At 20.7% G+C, this 19021-nt stretch overlaps 1 protein-coding gene and 1 long non-coding RNA gene across 2 annotated transcripts; one reads left to right on the top strand and one right to left on the bottom strand.

The window, feature by feature from the left end:
* The first annotated feature begins 1340 nt into the window (after positions 1-1340).
* On the top strand, positions 1341-14234 carry LOC133667321 (uncharacterized). Its single transcript, XM_062085148.1, has 6 exons — positions 1341-1587; positions 5616-5795; positions 6197-6449; positions 6512-6580; positions 11706-11792; positions 11847-14234. The coding sequence occupies exons 1-6, from the start codon at positions 1550-1552 to the stop codon at positions 11946-11948; spliced, it is 729 nt and encodes a 242-aa protein (XP_061941132.1). The 5' UTR covers positions 1341-1549; the 3' UTR covers positions 11949-14234.
* On the bottom strand, positions 12139-18131 carry LOC133667322 (uncharacterized). Its single transcript, XR_009832705.1, has 3 exons — positions 17443-18131; positions 16742-17366; positions 12139-14233 (listed from the first exon to the last, which is right to left on the bottom strand). It is a non-coding gene; the product is annotated as an uncharacterized LOC133667322 (long non-coding RNA).
* Positions 18132-19021: the final 890 nt, after the last annotated feature.

Genomic DNA, 19021 nt, shown 5'->3' with positions numbered 1-19021 from the left:
TTAGTCTAATAAAATTTAGTCTAATAATTTATGAACAAGTATAATTCCTTAATGCTTTCTAAATCATCAATTTAAATAGAAATATAGCAGCAATAGCCACTTCATAACTCACGTTTATACAGTACCTTGCACTATCGTGGAAGTGTAAAAATCTTAACCTCCATATATTGCAATTCTGCGAGAACCCATCTTTTGAAAACGCCCTCCATCGCGACTATTGATTGTTCTAATCTTCTCTTTATTTGCATTTTTATGGAAAATAATAATTAAAGAAAAAACTAAGACTTGAGACAGTCTTTTAGATCAGATCAGTTAAAATAAAATAGAATTTAAATCAGATAGAATTCAACAATTTACTTCAAATTATCGTTAATCAACCGCAAACAATTAAAGTAAATCACCATTTATTCACTCAAAGTCATAATATAAATGATTGTACAATTCTGTAATAATAGGTGGTCCTTTGAGTAATACTATCAATTCAGACATCATATTTGTAATATTCAAAATCATTCAGTTTTAGATTTTAACAATTTGTATTACAAATTTTTTTTTGTTCGTATTCGTGATAATATTGATGCTGGATAGGAGTTCGGTGCATGTTTGAATTCTGATACTTGTAACTAGTGATATATCTCAACAAAAAATAGAATTAAATTACAAATGCAATGTGTGAGATTATATGAAGATATATGAAATTTAAATTTCTTACAATATATGTTAGATAATGATCAAAACATGAATTATAAAGAAAACTGACTATTGGTTGTATTCAGATATTAGAGAATGTGCTCTATAAAATGTTAAATTTCTTTTTATTTTTTGTTGCGGACTCGTGACCTCAGAAATCTCTTCCATAGTTCAATTTGGAAGATCACAGTTTCTTTGATAACATAATAATAATAATAAAGTCTCTGTCATTACTTTAACTTATTCCCAAATTAAAAGAAAATTTTTAAAAAATTGAACTAAACAGCGTATAAATTATTATAATATTATAAATTTTTATCCCTATAAAATTGCCATTGAATCAATCGTATGTGAAATATATCACTCTAGGACTTAAAATCATATTGCACTCTAATGAGGCTGAGATATTTTAAAAATATACAATTGAAAACTTTCCTTAAAAATGGCAATGTGCTCATTAGACAACATCATTTTAATTTCTTTTTTAAATTTAGTAAAAGATGATCAATTATAATGAGAAAAAGTTTTTGTATGAAATATTTTTCCAAATAAATATGTTTTAAATCTCGTAAACAATTATTGTTGACAAACAATTTTTCTAATATTATTTTATTATATTTCTTACATTTTTTTTTCATTGTAGTGTTCAAGAAAAATTATTAGAAGATGTGAACAAATAGATAATAGCTTAGAATCATTTGGAGTTGAAAAAAATTATCGAAAGACTTATCTCGAAGTTTTAAAAACATTAGTTATAACCAGCGTAATAATAATAACCATTATTTCACTACATAATTACGTTACTTCCAATGAACAAGAATACACTTTAAATATTCTCTTATATATACCAATAACAACTATGTGTTTGGGGATTCTTACTTTTACCATATTTATAAGGTAAATAATATAATATTATAATATATAAGGAAAGAAATGCTCATGAACATAAAATTAATTAAATAAAAAAATAGATATTCTATTTCTAAACTTAAGATTATATTTTTCTTTTAAAAATATTTAACTATTGATGTACTTCTGAATTTCTAATAATAATATTACTAATAATGCCAGATTATATAATTTATAAATTTAAAAATATGGATTTTGATGAACAATTTTAATAACATATTGTAAATATTGTAAATTAATATTAGTTCATTTATAGTAATAGTTCAATAATAGTAAGTTCATTTCTATTTTTTTTTTTATTTATAAAAAAAAAATGTTAAGAGAAATAGCATATTTTTATATTTTTGAATCTAATGATTACCACCTTGGATCATTAAAAATGCAATAAAAAATAATTTGATCTTAAAATTCAAAAAGTCAAACTTTTTTATTTCATATTTTACTCAGAAAAATAAAAAGTCTCGAAGGAATTATATTATAATTTAACCATTCTCTTGGAAAAATTAAATTTCTATTAATTTTCGAATTCATTTTATTTAATATTTTCATTATTCTTCGGTCAATTGCAAGTTAATTATATTTATTATTACATGTAAATATTCCAAATTTACCATTAAACATTCGATATCTTTTTTTTTGTCTTGTGCTTTTTTTGCTTTAAACAACATAAAACTCATGTTTCTAAAAATCTTTATACATATTGAAATAAATTGCTATATGTACTTTTTATAATTTAATTAGATTCGAAAAAAGAAATTAAAACGTACAAAATGAAAAATTATTAGGAAATAAATTGTAAAATGATTTAATTTTGATTAAAATAAAAAATATACAAAGAAAGAATATATTTAATGAAAGAAATAGGAATAAACTATGTTATATATGAGTCGTCTCCTTGATAGTCTATTTCACTATGTCACATCGTGCGCCGATTCAAAAAGAAAAAAAATAAAATAGAATCGAAACAACAAGTATTATGTCTACTGATATTCAATTTATACATAAATATACAAGAGTAATTTATATATATGAGTATATACATAATATATATGAGTCGCATTTTTATTATATAAATATATATAAGATATGAATCCTGAAATTAGCTTTATATATATATATCTTATGTATATGTATATATAAACTCAACAGGGATATTGAACTTCAATTTTGTATAAGTCATTAACTTAAACTTTTTGTTTAAATTGATGATAAATATATGTATTTCAATGTGCGTAGAAACTTTTAAAAATGCGAATTCATTGTTATTTAAAAAAAAATAATAAAAAGAAAATTATTGCAAGGAGTCGTCGAAAATATAAATAAAAAAAATTATCGAGCATGGAAATAAAATAAAATCTAATGAAATAAATTTCTTGGAAATATTTCACTTATAATCATAACTATATTTCTTTTGGAATGTGTCTAATTTTTTTTTTTTTAACGCATTTTTATTTCATTATGAGCGGACAGAAGAAGGAATACCAGTATGTTGATATATTATCATACTTTGGACTTTTGGATATTTTATTGGTTATTTTATTTGATATCTTACAATATGGGATATAATAATAACAGATCTAGATGCTACATGCTATTTTTTTCTCACATTGAACGAATAATATAACTAATTATAAATTAAATGAATTCGAAATAAAAATTTAATATTTTTTTTTTTTTTAGAAAAAATCAATTGCATTGAGATCCATAATTCTTTTGAAATTTTTTATTTCTAAGTATGATATAATAAAAAAAATTGATTTCCAATTTGAAGTTAAAATCATTTTTGCATGCAGTTTTATTTATAGATCTTCAGATTTACAAAAGTAAAATTACACTTTTACACTTTTTTTTATATATCTTGTACAATATATAAATAATTATAAACCCATCTATATTTTTATATTTTTTATAAAAATGAAATAAAGATTAAAAAATTCTCATCTATTTTTAAAATGTAATGTGTAAGAAATATAAGGAAAAAAAATAGAGATAAAAATTTCTTCTATAAATTTGAAAAAAAATTGCATTATAAATTGTAATGTCACCTCAATGTGTATTTAATATTCTTATATTTACTATTTAATCTTTCTTATTTGATTATTTGTAATTAAAAAAAAATTACAAACACTAATAATTAAATTATTTATTAATTTCCTTGAGTTATCTTCATTCAAGTGAATTTTATTATATTTTTATATTATATTATATAATATATTATATTATATTTTTTAACTTTTAAAATATATTTCTTCTAACTTCTCTTAATTACAAATTTTCTTTCTAAAATTTAGGTTTTCAATCTGAAATAATTTAAAAAATTTAGTGCATAATAATAAATTAATTTCAAATTCCTTAAACTTTTTTGATGAACATTGATAGTATTGATAAGGGATATTTCTAAAAAATAGTTTTTTTAATTTTTGTCAATGACATAATAAATGAAATTAAATATTTTTATAATAATTTTTAAGTTGATTTAATTTTAAATGTGATTTCAGATTACTCATAGAAAAATAGATGAATTTCCAGGAAAATTATATGGAAAATTAAATATTAATAATTTTTATAACATGATTTGTTTTTTATTTTTTTAAATTATGCTAATAATAATTGCAATCATTAGACGTATTTAAATTTCTTTTCATAACTATAAAATTAAACTATAAAATATTTTTTAATGCTTGTTTTTTTAAATATATTTTTCTGTTTATATATTTATAATTTATTTGATATAATGTGTTTATAATATTATTTTCTAAAAATATTTATTCAAAATATTCAAAATTTTCGGAATAAAATACTGTTTCACATTTCATATTAAATCAATAATTATACAATTGTTTATTCTGTAAAGAAATTAATAAAGATTGATAAAAATTGACAAAAAGAACTAATTTTTACTGAGATAATATTTCTATCGATTTAATATCAATAAAAATTTAGAATCCATTTCTATAAATTATTTCAATTTTAATTATTTTAATACTAAAAATAATATTTTAGCTAAATTAAATTTTGATACTAATCATATCGATAACATTTTTAACATGATTCTATTTTATTTTAACAAAAAATTTTATATTATAAAATTAATAATGATAAAAAGTTACAGAATTTATTTAAACAAAGATTACAGAAAAATCTTTGTGAATAATACTTCAATTCAATCAAAAATATTCAAATAATGATTATATTGAAAATAATTTATATGAATAAATTTGGATATATTCAAAACTAGACTGATATATATATATATTATTATATAATAATATATTAAAAATTTTTTTTTAATTTTTACATCGATATTAATATATCATATATATTCATTGAAAAATTATATAATAAAAAGATGTATCACATAAAATTTTATGTGATACATCTTTTTATTTTTCAATGAAATGCTCGTCGAATTAATACAAGTCAACAAAAATTTGTATAATTTATAATTGTCATTGTATAGAGATGGCAATTATGAAAGAAAAACTTTTAAACTAAGGTTATAACTGATATATAAAAAAAACATTAATTTATTGCATTAAATTTTATCGTATTTATCGTTATAATATAAAATCTACTAATGAATTAAAAAAGACGTGATCAAACCGAGAATTAATAATTTAGATCGAACACAAATTATTGAATAACAAGTTTGCTATCACTTGATCATAAATAATCAAAAATAAAATTAAAATTATCAAAATAAAAATTAAATAAATTAATTATAAAAATATTAAAGTTACTCATTGAGTTTATATTTTTACATGAACTAAAATATAATTTTATAAGTTTTTTTTGAGAAAAAAAAAATTTCATCTTTTTATTATATTTCTTATTTTTCTTACATATCATATTAGAAATATATAAGATCCTTTTAATCCTTGTTTTATTCTTGTGAAAATTATAAACATATAGATAAATTTATAATTTTATAATAAAAATTATAAATTTATAAATTTATAATTTTACTCATAACATTATATTTCTTTCAAAATAATATTATTTGAATCTTTTTTAAGTATTTTACAGGATAAGTTACATAAGATGAATAAAATTATAGAAGAGGTATATCAGTTATCAAATATAAAAGATATTAATATAAGATATAAAATGCAATCACATATTGCACGTAAATTTATAATTGTAATGGATTATTATCAAAGAAAATATTTTGTTCAACATCTTCTTCAAATTATAAGGTAAGTTTGATAATTTTTCAATAATTAATGTGTAATTTTCTAATTTTGTAATATTATCTAGTATAGGGAAAAGACGGGTAGTTTCAGACAATAGATAGTTTCATAATTAACTTTGACTGTGCTTATAAACAATTTTAAATTATTTACAACATGCATACCAGATATTAGAAAATTAGATATTATAATCAATTTTCTTTTCAATGAAATGTTTATTTTCTGAAAAAGAAATTTCTTAATATTTTTTTTTGTTTTGTTTTATTTAAATTATTAATCCAAAACTACCTTTTCTCCTTATTAATGATAATATTACATTTGAATTGAATTGAACATAAATAAAAAATGAAATTATTATTATTTTGTTCGTTATTAATTTATTTTTTTCCTTTTCTTATCTATTAAAGGTATATTCATTTTGAGATTTTCAAACTTTCACGCATACTTAACCAAGCATATTCTTACCAAATTTTATTAGACTTAATAGGAGAATTTTCAGTAGTGTTATGTACACTTTATAACATATATTTTTCTTTAATATCATTAAACTTATCAGAAATATTATCAGATAAAGAAACTATAGGATCTTTAATATGGGTTCTTGTATATTCTACAAAAATTATTTTTGTAAATAATCATTGCACTAAATTCTATCATGAGGTAAGATTATATTTTTTTTTACTATAGAATATGAATTAAAATATAATGCATAAATTTTATAGATAGAAGTAACAGCACATTTGCTTCGAGAAATAGATATTTACTACTTAGATAATTCCATTAGAAATGAGGTAAGATCTATTAATATAACAGTTAAATTAAAATTTTTGTCAAAGATTTTTCTTCTTATTAATTTTTATGATTTTGAAATAATATATTTCAATAATTATCATTTCTTTACACATAATGAGATTTTGATTTTTTAGTTATTTTCAAAAAACTTTAAATATTATGTTATTGAATTCTACTCATACAGAGTATGAAAATCATTGAATTAGCATTGGCTTTGAAAGATAATTCTATATATTTTTGGATCGGTAGAAATCTATTAAAAAAATGATCATAAAATCGAACTTAAGAGCGATTTTTAGATTATTTTTGTATTGCATTGTAATATATTTGTCACGAAGAATAATAGTTTAAAAGAAACTTTAGATTTCAAATATTTCATTGATCTCTTGAAAAAACATGTTAATATTTTATATTACTATGTTAATATTTTATATTACTTATTTAAATTTAGTTCATTTAAACAATATTTATTTATATCTTTTTTTTACGAAATAAAATTATGGAATAAAAAAGAGTATAAAATTTCACTTCTATATATATGTTTATGATGAAGTGCTTGAACATGAAATTATTCTTTTTCAATTATTCATATAAACATATAAACATATAAAAATTGACACATAAAATATATAATCGGTGAACTAATATTATCACTTTTAGTATTTATTCATAAAGAGATATTTCGCGAATTATACGGAAATGAATATGGAATAATTTTTAAGAAAAATTGCAATAAATAATCTTATTAAAATTATAAAATAGATTCTAAGAATAATATTAATATTGCTACCATATAAATGTGATTATTATAATTTTGTTTATTCAAGTTGCATATATATACTATAATGATCTAATATGATTTATATGATTTAATTATTATATTATTGAATTCAAATTTTGAAAAATAGGTTAAAGTAAAATTCCAAATATAAAATTTTAACCGATTATTTATTACTTTCCGAAATATATTCTCTTATTGATTATATTATAATACATATGTGTATATATTAAAATCTAAACTGAACGACTTTGAATATTGCACAAATTTAATCTCTGAACTGATTATCATAAACTGAAGGATCATCTGGAGTTATAGAACTGTATAATAGTTTATATTATGAGCTTTAAATGAAATAGTGATTTATTTTAACTGTTTACAGTCAATTGTACTTTAATGTAAATGTATCGTTGTTGAATTCTATTTGATCTATATTCTAATTGATCTCATTTAGAAAATTGTAGCGAGCCTTGACTTTTCCTCCAATCATTATTTTTCATGAAAATACAAACTAAGAGGAGATTAAAGATACCAATCGTCACATTAGAGAGCAATTTCGTCGTATAGGCCCTTGTGAGAATGCTGGCATACAATAGTTCGAATAATATATGTATACTAATTGAATAAAATTCATTTTCAAATTTATAAAAAATAATTGTTTTAATGTAGTGTGTAATCATACATTAAAATTCTTATGCATTAAAATTTTGAATCCTTTTTTTAAAAGATTATAGTTTATAGATTAAATAAAATATGCGTATATAGATAGACAATAAATTAAATAACTAATCGATCACATTTCAATAGTTAACAAATATTCTGTAAATTTATTAAAAAACATTTAAATTTCAATTTTATAAAGGATATAACATTTCAAAGGATATAACATTTATTTTAATTTAAATTATTATAAATTATCAATAAATTTTTAACTTAAAGTTAATTCATATTCAAAATTTTCACAATGTAATGATTTGTTAATGATTTATTATATACTCCATATTATTCCACGCAACAAAAATTGAATCTATTGGAAGTAGAAATTTTTTACTTTTTTTGCTATATTTTATTTGTAAAACTTTATAAAATTATAAATTAAAATTAATTTTAATATTACGTCGAAAACTGTCCACGCAATGTGTACATTTTTATCCTGTTCAGTGGCAGCGCTTTGATAAAACGAAGTAACAAAAGGAACACACAGTAATGAAAATTTTTGCAAAAAAAAAAAAATATTTAAAATTATCTCAAAAATCTCTAATTAATGGATGTTTTTACGTTTTTGACACATCCTGAATATATACATCTATGATAATATCTATCCGTATATAATCGCCATTTACTTATTATTTCTACACATTATATGGCAAAAATTTAAATAAATAGTTATATAATGTGTAAATTATATATCGAAAATCATTACCATTATATTTCGATCATTATAATTTTAGTTTCCTAAAAATTATATATATTTTATTTTCATACTTCGCAAATTTGAAAAATTCGTAAAATGTGCAAACTTAGATATCTATAGATACTATAGATAAGAAATAAATAAAAATACTAACAAATAACTGATGGTATTAAATCGCTCGTCGATATTAAATATATTTTGGATGTCAATCATTTAATGATACGATAATATTATAAATGATATGTTTATTATAGAAATAATAAATAAATGGTGATCACATATTGATGCATATGCTAATAGACACCTACATTAAAATGAATGCATAATTAAAATTCAATATAGTTATTAAGGGCAAAGACTTGAGAGCGTTCAAACAGCTGAGATTTTATTCAACTGTTTAAATATTTCCAATTCAGTCTAACAATAATTTATGAGCGGATATAATTTCCTAATGCTTTCCAGATTCTTAATTTAAATAAAGATATAGCAGCAATGGCCATTTCACAAGTCACATTTGCATGCGACGAACCATTGTGGAAACAAGCGCAAAGATTCTGACCTTCACACGTTGCAATACGATCCTATCCTTCGAAACTGTTTTCCAATATAACAATTGGATCCTTCTAATCTTTTCTTTATATTTTTACGAAAAGTAATGATTGGAAAAAAACTAAGGCCCGCCATAGTTTTTTAGATCAAATCAGTTAGATTAAAAATAGAATACAGTTCAAAATAGAAACATTCAATAAGGATACATTTTATATTAGAACAGTTAGAATCATTAATTATTAGAATTATTAATTAATCATATCATATCATTAATCAGCCATAAATAATTAAAGTTAACTATTATTCATTAATTTAAAAATCATAATATAAATGATTATATAGTCCTACGGTATTAGATGATCCTTCGAGTAAATAATATTAAGCAACATATTTGTATAATATTTAAAATCAGTTCAGTATAATAATAAATAATAAAAAATCAGTTCAATAATAATAATAATAATAACAATTTTTTGTAAATATTTTGAAAATTATTGATTTATAATAACAATATAATCATTATAAGATATCATTTAAAGATATCGATATTATAAGATATCGTTCAAATATTCTTCATTGTTCATATATTTCAGCAATTTATATAATTTAGATTATATAATTACATGTTCGATATATTTTTAGAATACGATACTATAGTACATATATTGCATCTTGCAACTTTGTTATTATTTTTAATGAAATTTGAAAAAACTTTTCTTTATGCAGAGCAAATTTTTGATATATTAAATAGCAATAATATAATAATGCAATATATTATAATAATAGTATGAAAGCATAACACAATAATAAAAATATCAACTGTTATATATTTTTATAAAATTTAATTTATAATTGCTTTCTTTGAGAATATCTCTTTTTAAAGATTAATGAATTCATTTGTAATGATTTCATTTGTAATTTTTAATTTTGAGATAATCTTGTTTTAACTCACATGTTTAAAATGTTTTAAAGAAATTCAATGAGCAATACAAATCATATCTATTGGTATTGTAAAAAGATATGAAGTTTTAAATAGTTGATTACTGAAATATTTAATTTATGTGTGAAATTGCGAAATTCAGAAGAATCTAAATTATTATTTTGCAATAAGCTTATTATATTAGGACTTCTATATAAAACATATAATATAAAACATTAGGATTTATTAATGAAATAAAATTAAATCAATTATTATTTTTTATTTTTATTCTTCAGTTACTTTATATTATTTTACTTATATATTTTAATTTATGATTGATCAAGTACAATTAATCACTTCTTTCTATATGTCAGTGTAATTAAAAGAAACAAGATTGTATTAAAGCAAATTATAAAATAATTAAAACGAGTAATTAGTTATAGAAAAACATATTCAATTTTAATTTCAATTTTAGTTTATTTATATATTTTAAAATACGTAACAATATATATTAATTTAAAATACATAATTTCATTACTTTTATGAATTTCAATAAATAGACAGATTAAATGAATATAACAATTCATTTATAGATTTAAAGAAAATGTTATATAACAATTCTTAAATTCTCTCTTCAATATATCTAAAAAAAATTTATATAAAATATTGAACTGAATATACAATTTTCTATAATTTTTATAATTTGCAGTAATTTTTTCTTAAATAATAGATTATATATGATACATTCTATATTACATTAAAATTCCACTGATTGAATGGCGTATTTAAAAGAATATAGAAAATAAGAATAAATTCATTGTTTATTTGAAAGATACCGTAAAGTAATATTAAGATACTATTAAGATATAATAGATATTTCGTATTTAATTGAATATTTTTAACTTTATCGTTTTATTTTATCCAAGGCAAAAAAAAAAACTTCAAATGTTTATTATTAAGTAATTCATTAAGTAACAATAAGTTTTAAATCTATATAATATATATAAAAATTTTTTCATTATTTTGATATTTCGAATTCATCATACAAAGATGTCTCATATTTTTATAAACATTTTATAAATCTATATGTATTTTCTCTTTGATTTTTAATTTTTGCTCTGTTAAAAAGTATCACTTATATTTAAACAGTATTCGAAAACCTCAAGTTTATATATTTATATGCTATAATAATTATATAAACAAATTTTTTTCTATTCTGATCTTATTTAAAATATTTGTTTTATTTGTTGATATTTTTTAAATTTATTATTATTGTATTATTTTAATGTTTTTTTATTTGTTTAGAATATAAAATTATGTTATATAAATTTTTTTTTCTCGTTTTCATTTTGAAAAATATATCAAATATATGATCATTTACCGATTGAAATTATTATAAAAAAGTTTAGAAAATAATATTAGTTAATAATAAGTTAACAAAAATAATAATAAGAATAATTTCAGGTGCAACAATTTTTATTACAAGTTTTACTTCATCCTTTAAAATTTATTGCTGGTGGTTATATTCTTAACAACAAGTTATCAACAATGGTGAGTTAAATGAGTATATTGACTATTCACTTAAAAATTTAATCTTTTTTTCAGATTTTTGGTGGTATAATGACTTTTTTGGTTGTATTGGTACAAATTAGTTCGTCGCCAAGTATGATGAAGCCTTTAAGCAGTAGCGCAATCTTTAAAGATTAATAATTTCTACTGCTAAAATCATGGTTTATCTATTATATTTCATAGTAAATCATTATAATTTACAAATAAAAAGAGATTATTGGAGAAAAAAAATCAATTTGATATTTGCTTTCATACATTTATTGTACGATTTTCTTAAAAAAAAGAAATATTAAAATTTTAGTAGACAAAATAAATAAAAAAATTGATATAGATATATAAAATATTTATGAGATTTATTTATTAAATTATACAAACATATAATCAATTCACATTTATAATTAATATTCTTATAATTAATTGAATTTATTCATTCATTATATATTTATTAACTTACTATTAATTATTTATAAACTATTAATAGCATATATCAATGTGTTACATTTGGTGGGACAAATAGTTTACAAAGTTTTAGTTTTTTTTATGTCCTCATTCTCGTCCAAATTGAATGCTAACTTACCAGCATAATATTTGATATGAATTATAGTATTCACCATGTAGTATTCAGAATGTATAAATATATAAATCAAAAATTCTTTAATTTTTGAATTATGATAGTTTTACAAAATGCAAAATTTAAAATTTTGTTTCTTATATTTATTTCTTTAATATACTTACACTTTTCTGCCTACAATATATAGTACATATAAATTATTTATTAGTTTGTAATTAATAATTATATATAATAATTAAACATATAGTATAAATATAATTAAATTTATTAATATAATTATATATTATTAATAAATATTATCATTTAATTAAATCCATAATTTATACAATGTTATGCATTTATAAAATTATATTTGTAGAATATATTAAAAACAAGAAAAAAAAAATATAAAGGTTTACATATAAAAATGATCATTCATTAAGTTAAATTTTAAACAGTATAAATTTATATTAAAAAAAACAAAATTGAGTGAAATGATCTATTTCTGGCCGGTTTATACATATTATATATTATCATATGTTACAAATTTTTTTCTGTAAATAATTAGTATTAATTTTTTTATTAAAATTTAAACTCTTTTTAATTCACATTATATTAATACATATTAAATTAAATTATTTTTTATACTATATAAATATTTATTTATGATTGATATATAGGCAAATTAAGCATATTGAATTTATTTCTTACTAATTATATTTAATAATATTTTTTTAAAAGATAAAACTGAATTGCATGTGATATTATTAAGTTAAAAAGAAAGTTCTTGCAGTTTTTAACTATTAAATTCAAATATTCATATTTCGCCTCAAACAAAATTTATTAATTAAAATAAATATCATTCCAATCAATGCACTTTTGAGAAATAAATTTTGTTATTCTGGTTGAATAAAATTCTGGAATCCTGGAAGCGATAAACTCATTGAATGGTGTTTCATTTCAACATTTCTCTTCTTTGAAGCATTTCCCATGAAAGAAGTTGTTGAAGTGCTTAAAAAAATACTAATCGGTGGACGAGATTTAACAAATATGATGAATAAAATAGAGTTTCGTAGCTCAATTGTTCAATTGTTTTTGAAAGGTCGGTTGGGCGATATATGACCAAATATGTGTGGAGAAAGATAGGACTATTTCTGTTAACCTGGACACAAATGTTGAAGTTTTTTCATGCGTTTTATGCATTTCGTCAATTTGGTGATAGTTTCAGCTATAATGATTTCATCACGATTTAGGAAACTATAATGAATTAAACCGGCTACAGACTATCAAACTGTCATCATGATCTTCTTTTGATGAAACTTTGGCTTTGGGAAGTATTGTGGAGTTTTGTCGTAATCACTGAACCGATCGTCGCCGATTGTTATAAAGAATTTTATAATATTTTTCATTATACATTACAATTCGTTTGAAAAATGGATCATTTTATTGCGCAAGAGAAGGACAGACGACACTTCAAAATGATGATTTTTTTTATGTTCATTTAATTTATCTATTTATCAAGCTTTTTTGTTTTTCCAATTTTCTATAGATTGTTGGTTATAGATTGTTGTATGCGTTAATTCAAAAGTAAGCTCCCGAATGCTTGTATCTAAGGATTGACTTCAATTAGAACTTTCAGATCATTGTTGTCAACATCTGATGGCTGATCACTGCGCTCATAGTCTTCAAAACTCTCATCACCGCTTCGAAATCTTTTAAATCATCATTGTGCAGTACGTTTGTTAATGGTCCCAGAACCAAACGCCTCGTTGATATCGTGAGTTGTTTTGGCAGCTTTCCGACTTAGTTTGGAATAAGAAGATTGTTCAAATCTGTTTCTTGTACATTATGTTTTCAACATAATGTTTTCATCCTGAGAAATCAGAAAAACTAATTTGAAAATGAAATTAATATGATATTTTCACAGAGCAACAAATGCACTTTAAAATTACATATAAAGTCAATAAAATTTTGCACTAATTTAATCTAAAATTGCATTTAAAATCAAAATAATAAAAACCATAAGTTCAATCTAATATATAAATACTAGAAAATAAAATACAAGTATATTATTGAGATTTTTAACAAATTAATTATAGTTTTTAAAGAGAAAAATTTTTCATCAATTGAAAAAAAATGAAAGCTATAAAATTTGATTTATTAAGAGGAATGCATTCCAACAGATATTAATAATAAAATAATAATAAAAACATGCAATAATTATTATATAGCAAAATTCAAAGAACTTAATATTAATTCAAAGAACTTAAATATATAATATAATCAAACAGAAAATAAAAATAATTGTTATTCCTATTTTTTATCGAATTCAAATTTAGAGAAGATAATAAAGAAATATATAAAATGAATAAATCAAAATTATTAAATTTATTATTTTTCCAATTGCCTAGAAACAAAAAACAAAAAAACCTTAATTGACTTTGTTATCAAACATATAGATATAGTAGGAATTAATAGAACTCTTGTACATATCAATAAATAATGTAAAAAATATATATAAATACTATTTATAAATATGTATACATTTGCAAGTTATAAAGTACAATAAGAAAATAACTTCAAAAATTATTTTCTACATTAAGAAACAAAATTCAAATCTCTTAAAACAATGTGCTTTAAACAAGAACAATATATGCTGGCGAAATAATTATGATATAGAAACAATGATCTATGGTGTTTAAATATTTCGAAAGTAATTTAAAAAAAAACATTTTTCTCTACTAAAAACTATGGTCTAAAGTTATTCTCTTCAGAAATAAAAAATTGACCAATAAAAATACAGAAGTAATATATATCTTCATAAACAAATATTAATATTATATCTATACAACAATAGAACAAACTGAAATAATTTAGAATATATTTAGAAGAAAATATAAATTATAAAATATAAAAACTAATGAATAAAAAAAAAAGGAATATAAACTTCATAAATATAATTTAGGCAATAATAACTTTTAAAATGTGTGAAGTGAAGAAATAAATTTCAAAACACAATCAACGAAGTAAACAATTGGATAAAACATAATGGAAAATAATTTAATTAAATAATACATACATATGATTAGATCACATAAATTATTAAAAAAAAATCATATTATAAAAGAGTTATATAATATCATAGTAGCTATATGAAATATACAGGGTATTAATAAAAATGTGGGATATTTAGAGGGTGGATTCTAGAAATCAAAACAATGAAAAAAGTTCATATATACATATATCCGATAAAGCTTAATTAACAGAGTTATAAGCATTTTAAATTTGTATTAGATAGAGTTAGACGACGAAAGAATGAGAACGCTCACTGGGTGCGCGGCAGTATCGTATTGCAATGTTGCTTGCGGAGCCCCTCAATGAAAATAAATATACTGATACTTTTTTATATACAATTGATTATTTCAAATGAATTTCAGTGTAATGTAATATAATATACATATTATGTACATCTTTATTTAACAAAATCTTACTTCGAATAAATTTTAATAAATTCCAGAATATTATAACATATACACCACTTTATATAAATCCATAGATAAATTATTTTATGATATATAAACATATTATTTAAATTCCTAGTTGAATTGTATGACTCAATCTGTCTATTTACCGAAATCTATAGAAGAAAATCAAAACACATTTCCATAAAATTTCACATTAAAAAAATTAAATGTATTTTTTTACACATAAACTTTTAGACTTTCTAGTACATATAAAAATAATTAAAAAAGCAATTGTGCATATAAAAACACTTCTAAACCATACATTCATTTCTAATTTGAAATCTTAAAGAAATGTGTTTTGATTTGTTTCTATAGATTTCGATAAACATGGCAGGTTGAATGAAATATAATGATTCATTTATGATTTTAAATGAAATATTGTAATCATCATATAACTCCAAATATTATGGAATTTACTATAATTTGTCTGTAAGTTTCTGTTAAATTACATAGATTTCATTTGTATAATTAAAATTTTTTTTAAATGATATAATGTTGCATACTTACATTATACGATATTTATGTACATTGTACATTGAAATTCATTTGGAATAATCAATTGTATATAAAGAAAAATCAATATATTTGTTTTTATTGAGGGGCTTTGCTATAAGCGATATTGCAATACGATACTGTCGCACATTCAGTTGAGCATTTTTGCTTTATCTAATATAAACTTAAAATGATCATAACTTGTTAATTAAGTGGATCATCAGACATATATGAACTTGTATATGAACATTTTTCATTGTTTTGATGTTTAGAATCTATTCTTCAAAGATGTTCTACATTTTTATTAATGTTACTTAAGAATAAATCTTGGTTTCAAACTTAAATATAATATATATATATATTACCAATAATCATAATTTTTCTTCTAAAATGAAGTTTTTATAAATTCTTCATGAATCTGAATATTTTATCGTCAAAGTATAGTCATATAGCTTATCAAGAACTGTATCTGTTGAGAGAACATTGAAACTCAGTTCTGGTATGTGAAAAACATTCCTGAAATACTTTCACACTCATTCTTTTCTATTGAAAACAATGTCGATATCTTCTGATCCAATTGCTTGAATATATTTTCTATCGTCTATCTTAATATTCTTTACTGTCAAATTTTTTATATGACAAGAATCACTCGCGACAATTTAATATGTATTCAGTCGTACCCAAATCCATATGCCATCACTAGATGTTTTTAAATTATATTTTTTAGATATGGCTCTAACAAATGCCTCTCCTTTTTTTCCTGTCTATTTTTTGTTTGATGTTGTTGCTTTTTAGTATCTACATTCCTTGATCCAATGTCCTGTAGCAATAATGCCTTCTCTAATGTTGTCTTTTTTGAAATTTTTTTCAATTGATGCTTATTAGCAGTAAAAGCAATGTTTTATTTCTTTGGTTCTTATCCTTGTTTCTTCAATGATGAGTCTTGAAATAAGATTTTTGAGAGTTCTTTCTTTGGTTGATTCCCACACACTAATAAAATATTTAAATGATGGAGATAATATTATGAATATTTTAGTGATAATCATTTGATTTGGAATTTTCTTACCCAGAGTTTATAACCGATGTGCAAGATTCTCGAGCTTTATGATGTGAGTAGCGACATCATCGCCCGATTCCTTCTGATAACTGTACCAGATACCATTGCTGCAACAGCATATGTATACTAGTATTAGATTTTTGTTCGTAAACAGATTTCAGCTTTTTCTACATATCCTTAGCTGATTCACAGTTGATAATATGCAAAAGTGGTTTTTCATCCATTGATGTAGCGATTATGCGTTGAACTGTATTTTATCTAGAATTTTATCTAGAATTTTATTGCGTGCTCGATTTATCGCATCATCTCTTGGTACAGGAAGAACTGATTCATCTGTAACTATTTTCTATGCATCGGAGGATTTTAAAGTAACGCGCACTTGAAATTTCCATGAGCTCCAATTTTCTAATCTTTTCAGCTTATTAATACGCACTGTTTAATTCTTCATCATGGTTATATTTCATGTTTGCTCAAGGCCGGATAATTAATTCACATGCTTTTTCAATTTAACTATACTTTACTTAATTATTTATTGTTTCTTTCGTAATTTGGGCCCATAACCTATTGACTGGGCAGTAAAAATAATAAATAAAAATATACGGATTTAGCTGAATAAATATATTTGATTATACGTAATTGCGCATATCTATTTACAAAACATTTGAAGTATACGTATGAACATTTGAAGAAAAACAAATAGATACCAACTATGAAATAGTGGTATTACTGGCAACATTGAATAATAAAATCACAAATTTTAGTAACTTTATATAATTATATACTGTTATATATAATATAATTATAAACTTATTTATTTTTAATATTTTTACAAGAATGAAACAAAAATTGAAAAATTTTTGTATATTTCATAATGTAATGTGATATAAAAGAAAAAAACAAGAAACAAAAATTTTTTTTTAAATAAAGAAAAAAGAATGTTTTCTTAAATGTACTATTTGGACTATGATTGATATGTAATTTTAATATTCTTATATTTAGTATTTAATATATGATTATTTCCTTTTATTTTTGATTGTTTGTTATTAAGAAGCCATAAATACTAGTAATTAAGTTATTTAAATTATTAATTACTAATATTAATAAGTTGTTTTTATCATTTCTCAAGAAAATTCTATGTATTTTTTTAAATTCTGCAATATGATTTCTAGCTTTTTCTGACTATAAATTTTTTTATTAGAAAAAAGATTAAATTTTCAATGCTATCAATAAGGATTATGGATTCGACAATGGATTCACATCAAATTTTTTAAATAATTTTTTTTATTTAATTATTTAATTTAATTTTTTTTGGGAATGTTATATTAATAATGATATCTCCTCAAAAAAGTAATTTTTTCATTTTCTGTCAATATTATAAATAATATCAAATATTTTTATTATGTTATAAATATCTTTATTTTGTCAATTTTATAAATCAATATCAAATATGTTATTGATTTAATTTGAAATGTGATTTTTGAGAGAATGTAGCTTGCAAAGTCTAACAAATTAAATATCAGAAATTATTATAACATGATTTTTTATTTTCTTAAATCAATAATTATTGTAATTATTATTTAATTAAATT

The sequence above is a fragment of the Apis cerana genome, linkage group LG14 (genome assembly GCF_029169275.1).
Source record: "Apis cerana isolate GH-2021 linkage group LG14, AcerK_1.0, whole genome shotgun sequence".
Lineage (NCBI taxonomy): Eukaryota > Metazoa > Arthropoda > Insecta > Hymenoptera > Apidae > Apis > Apis cerana.
The sequence above is the reverse complement of the archived record's forward strand: the minus strand, read 5'-3'. Positions and strand labels throughout refer to the sequence as shown.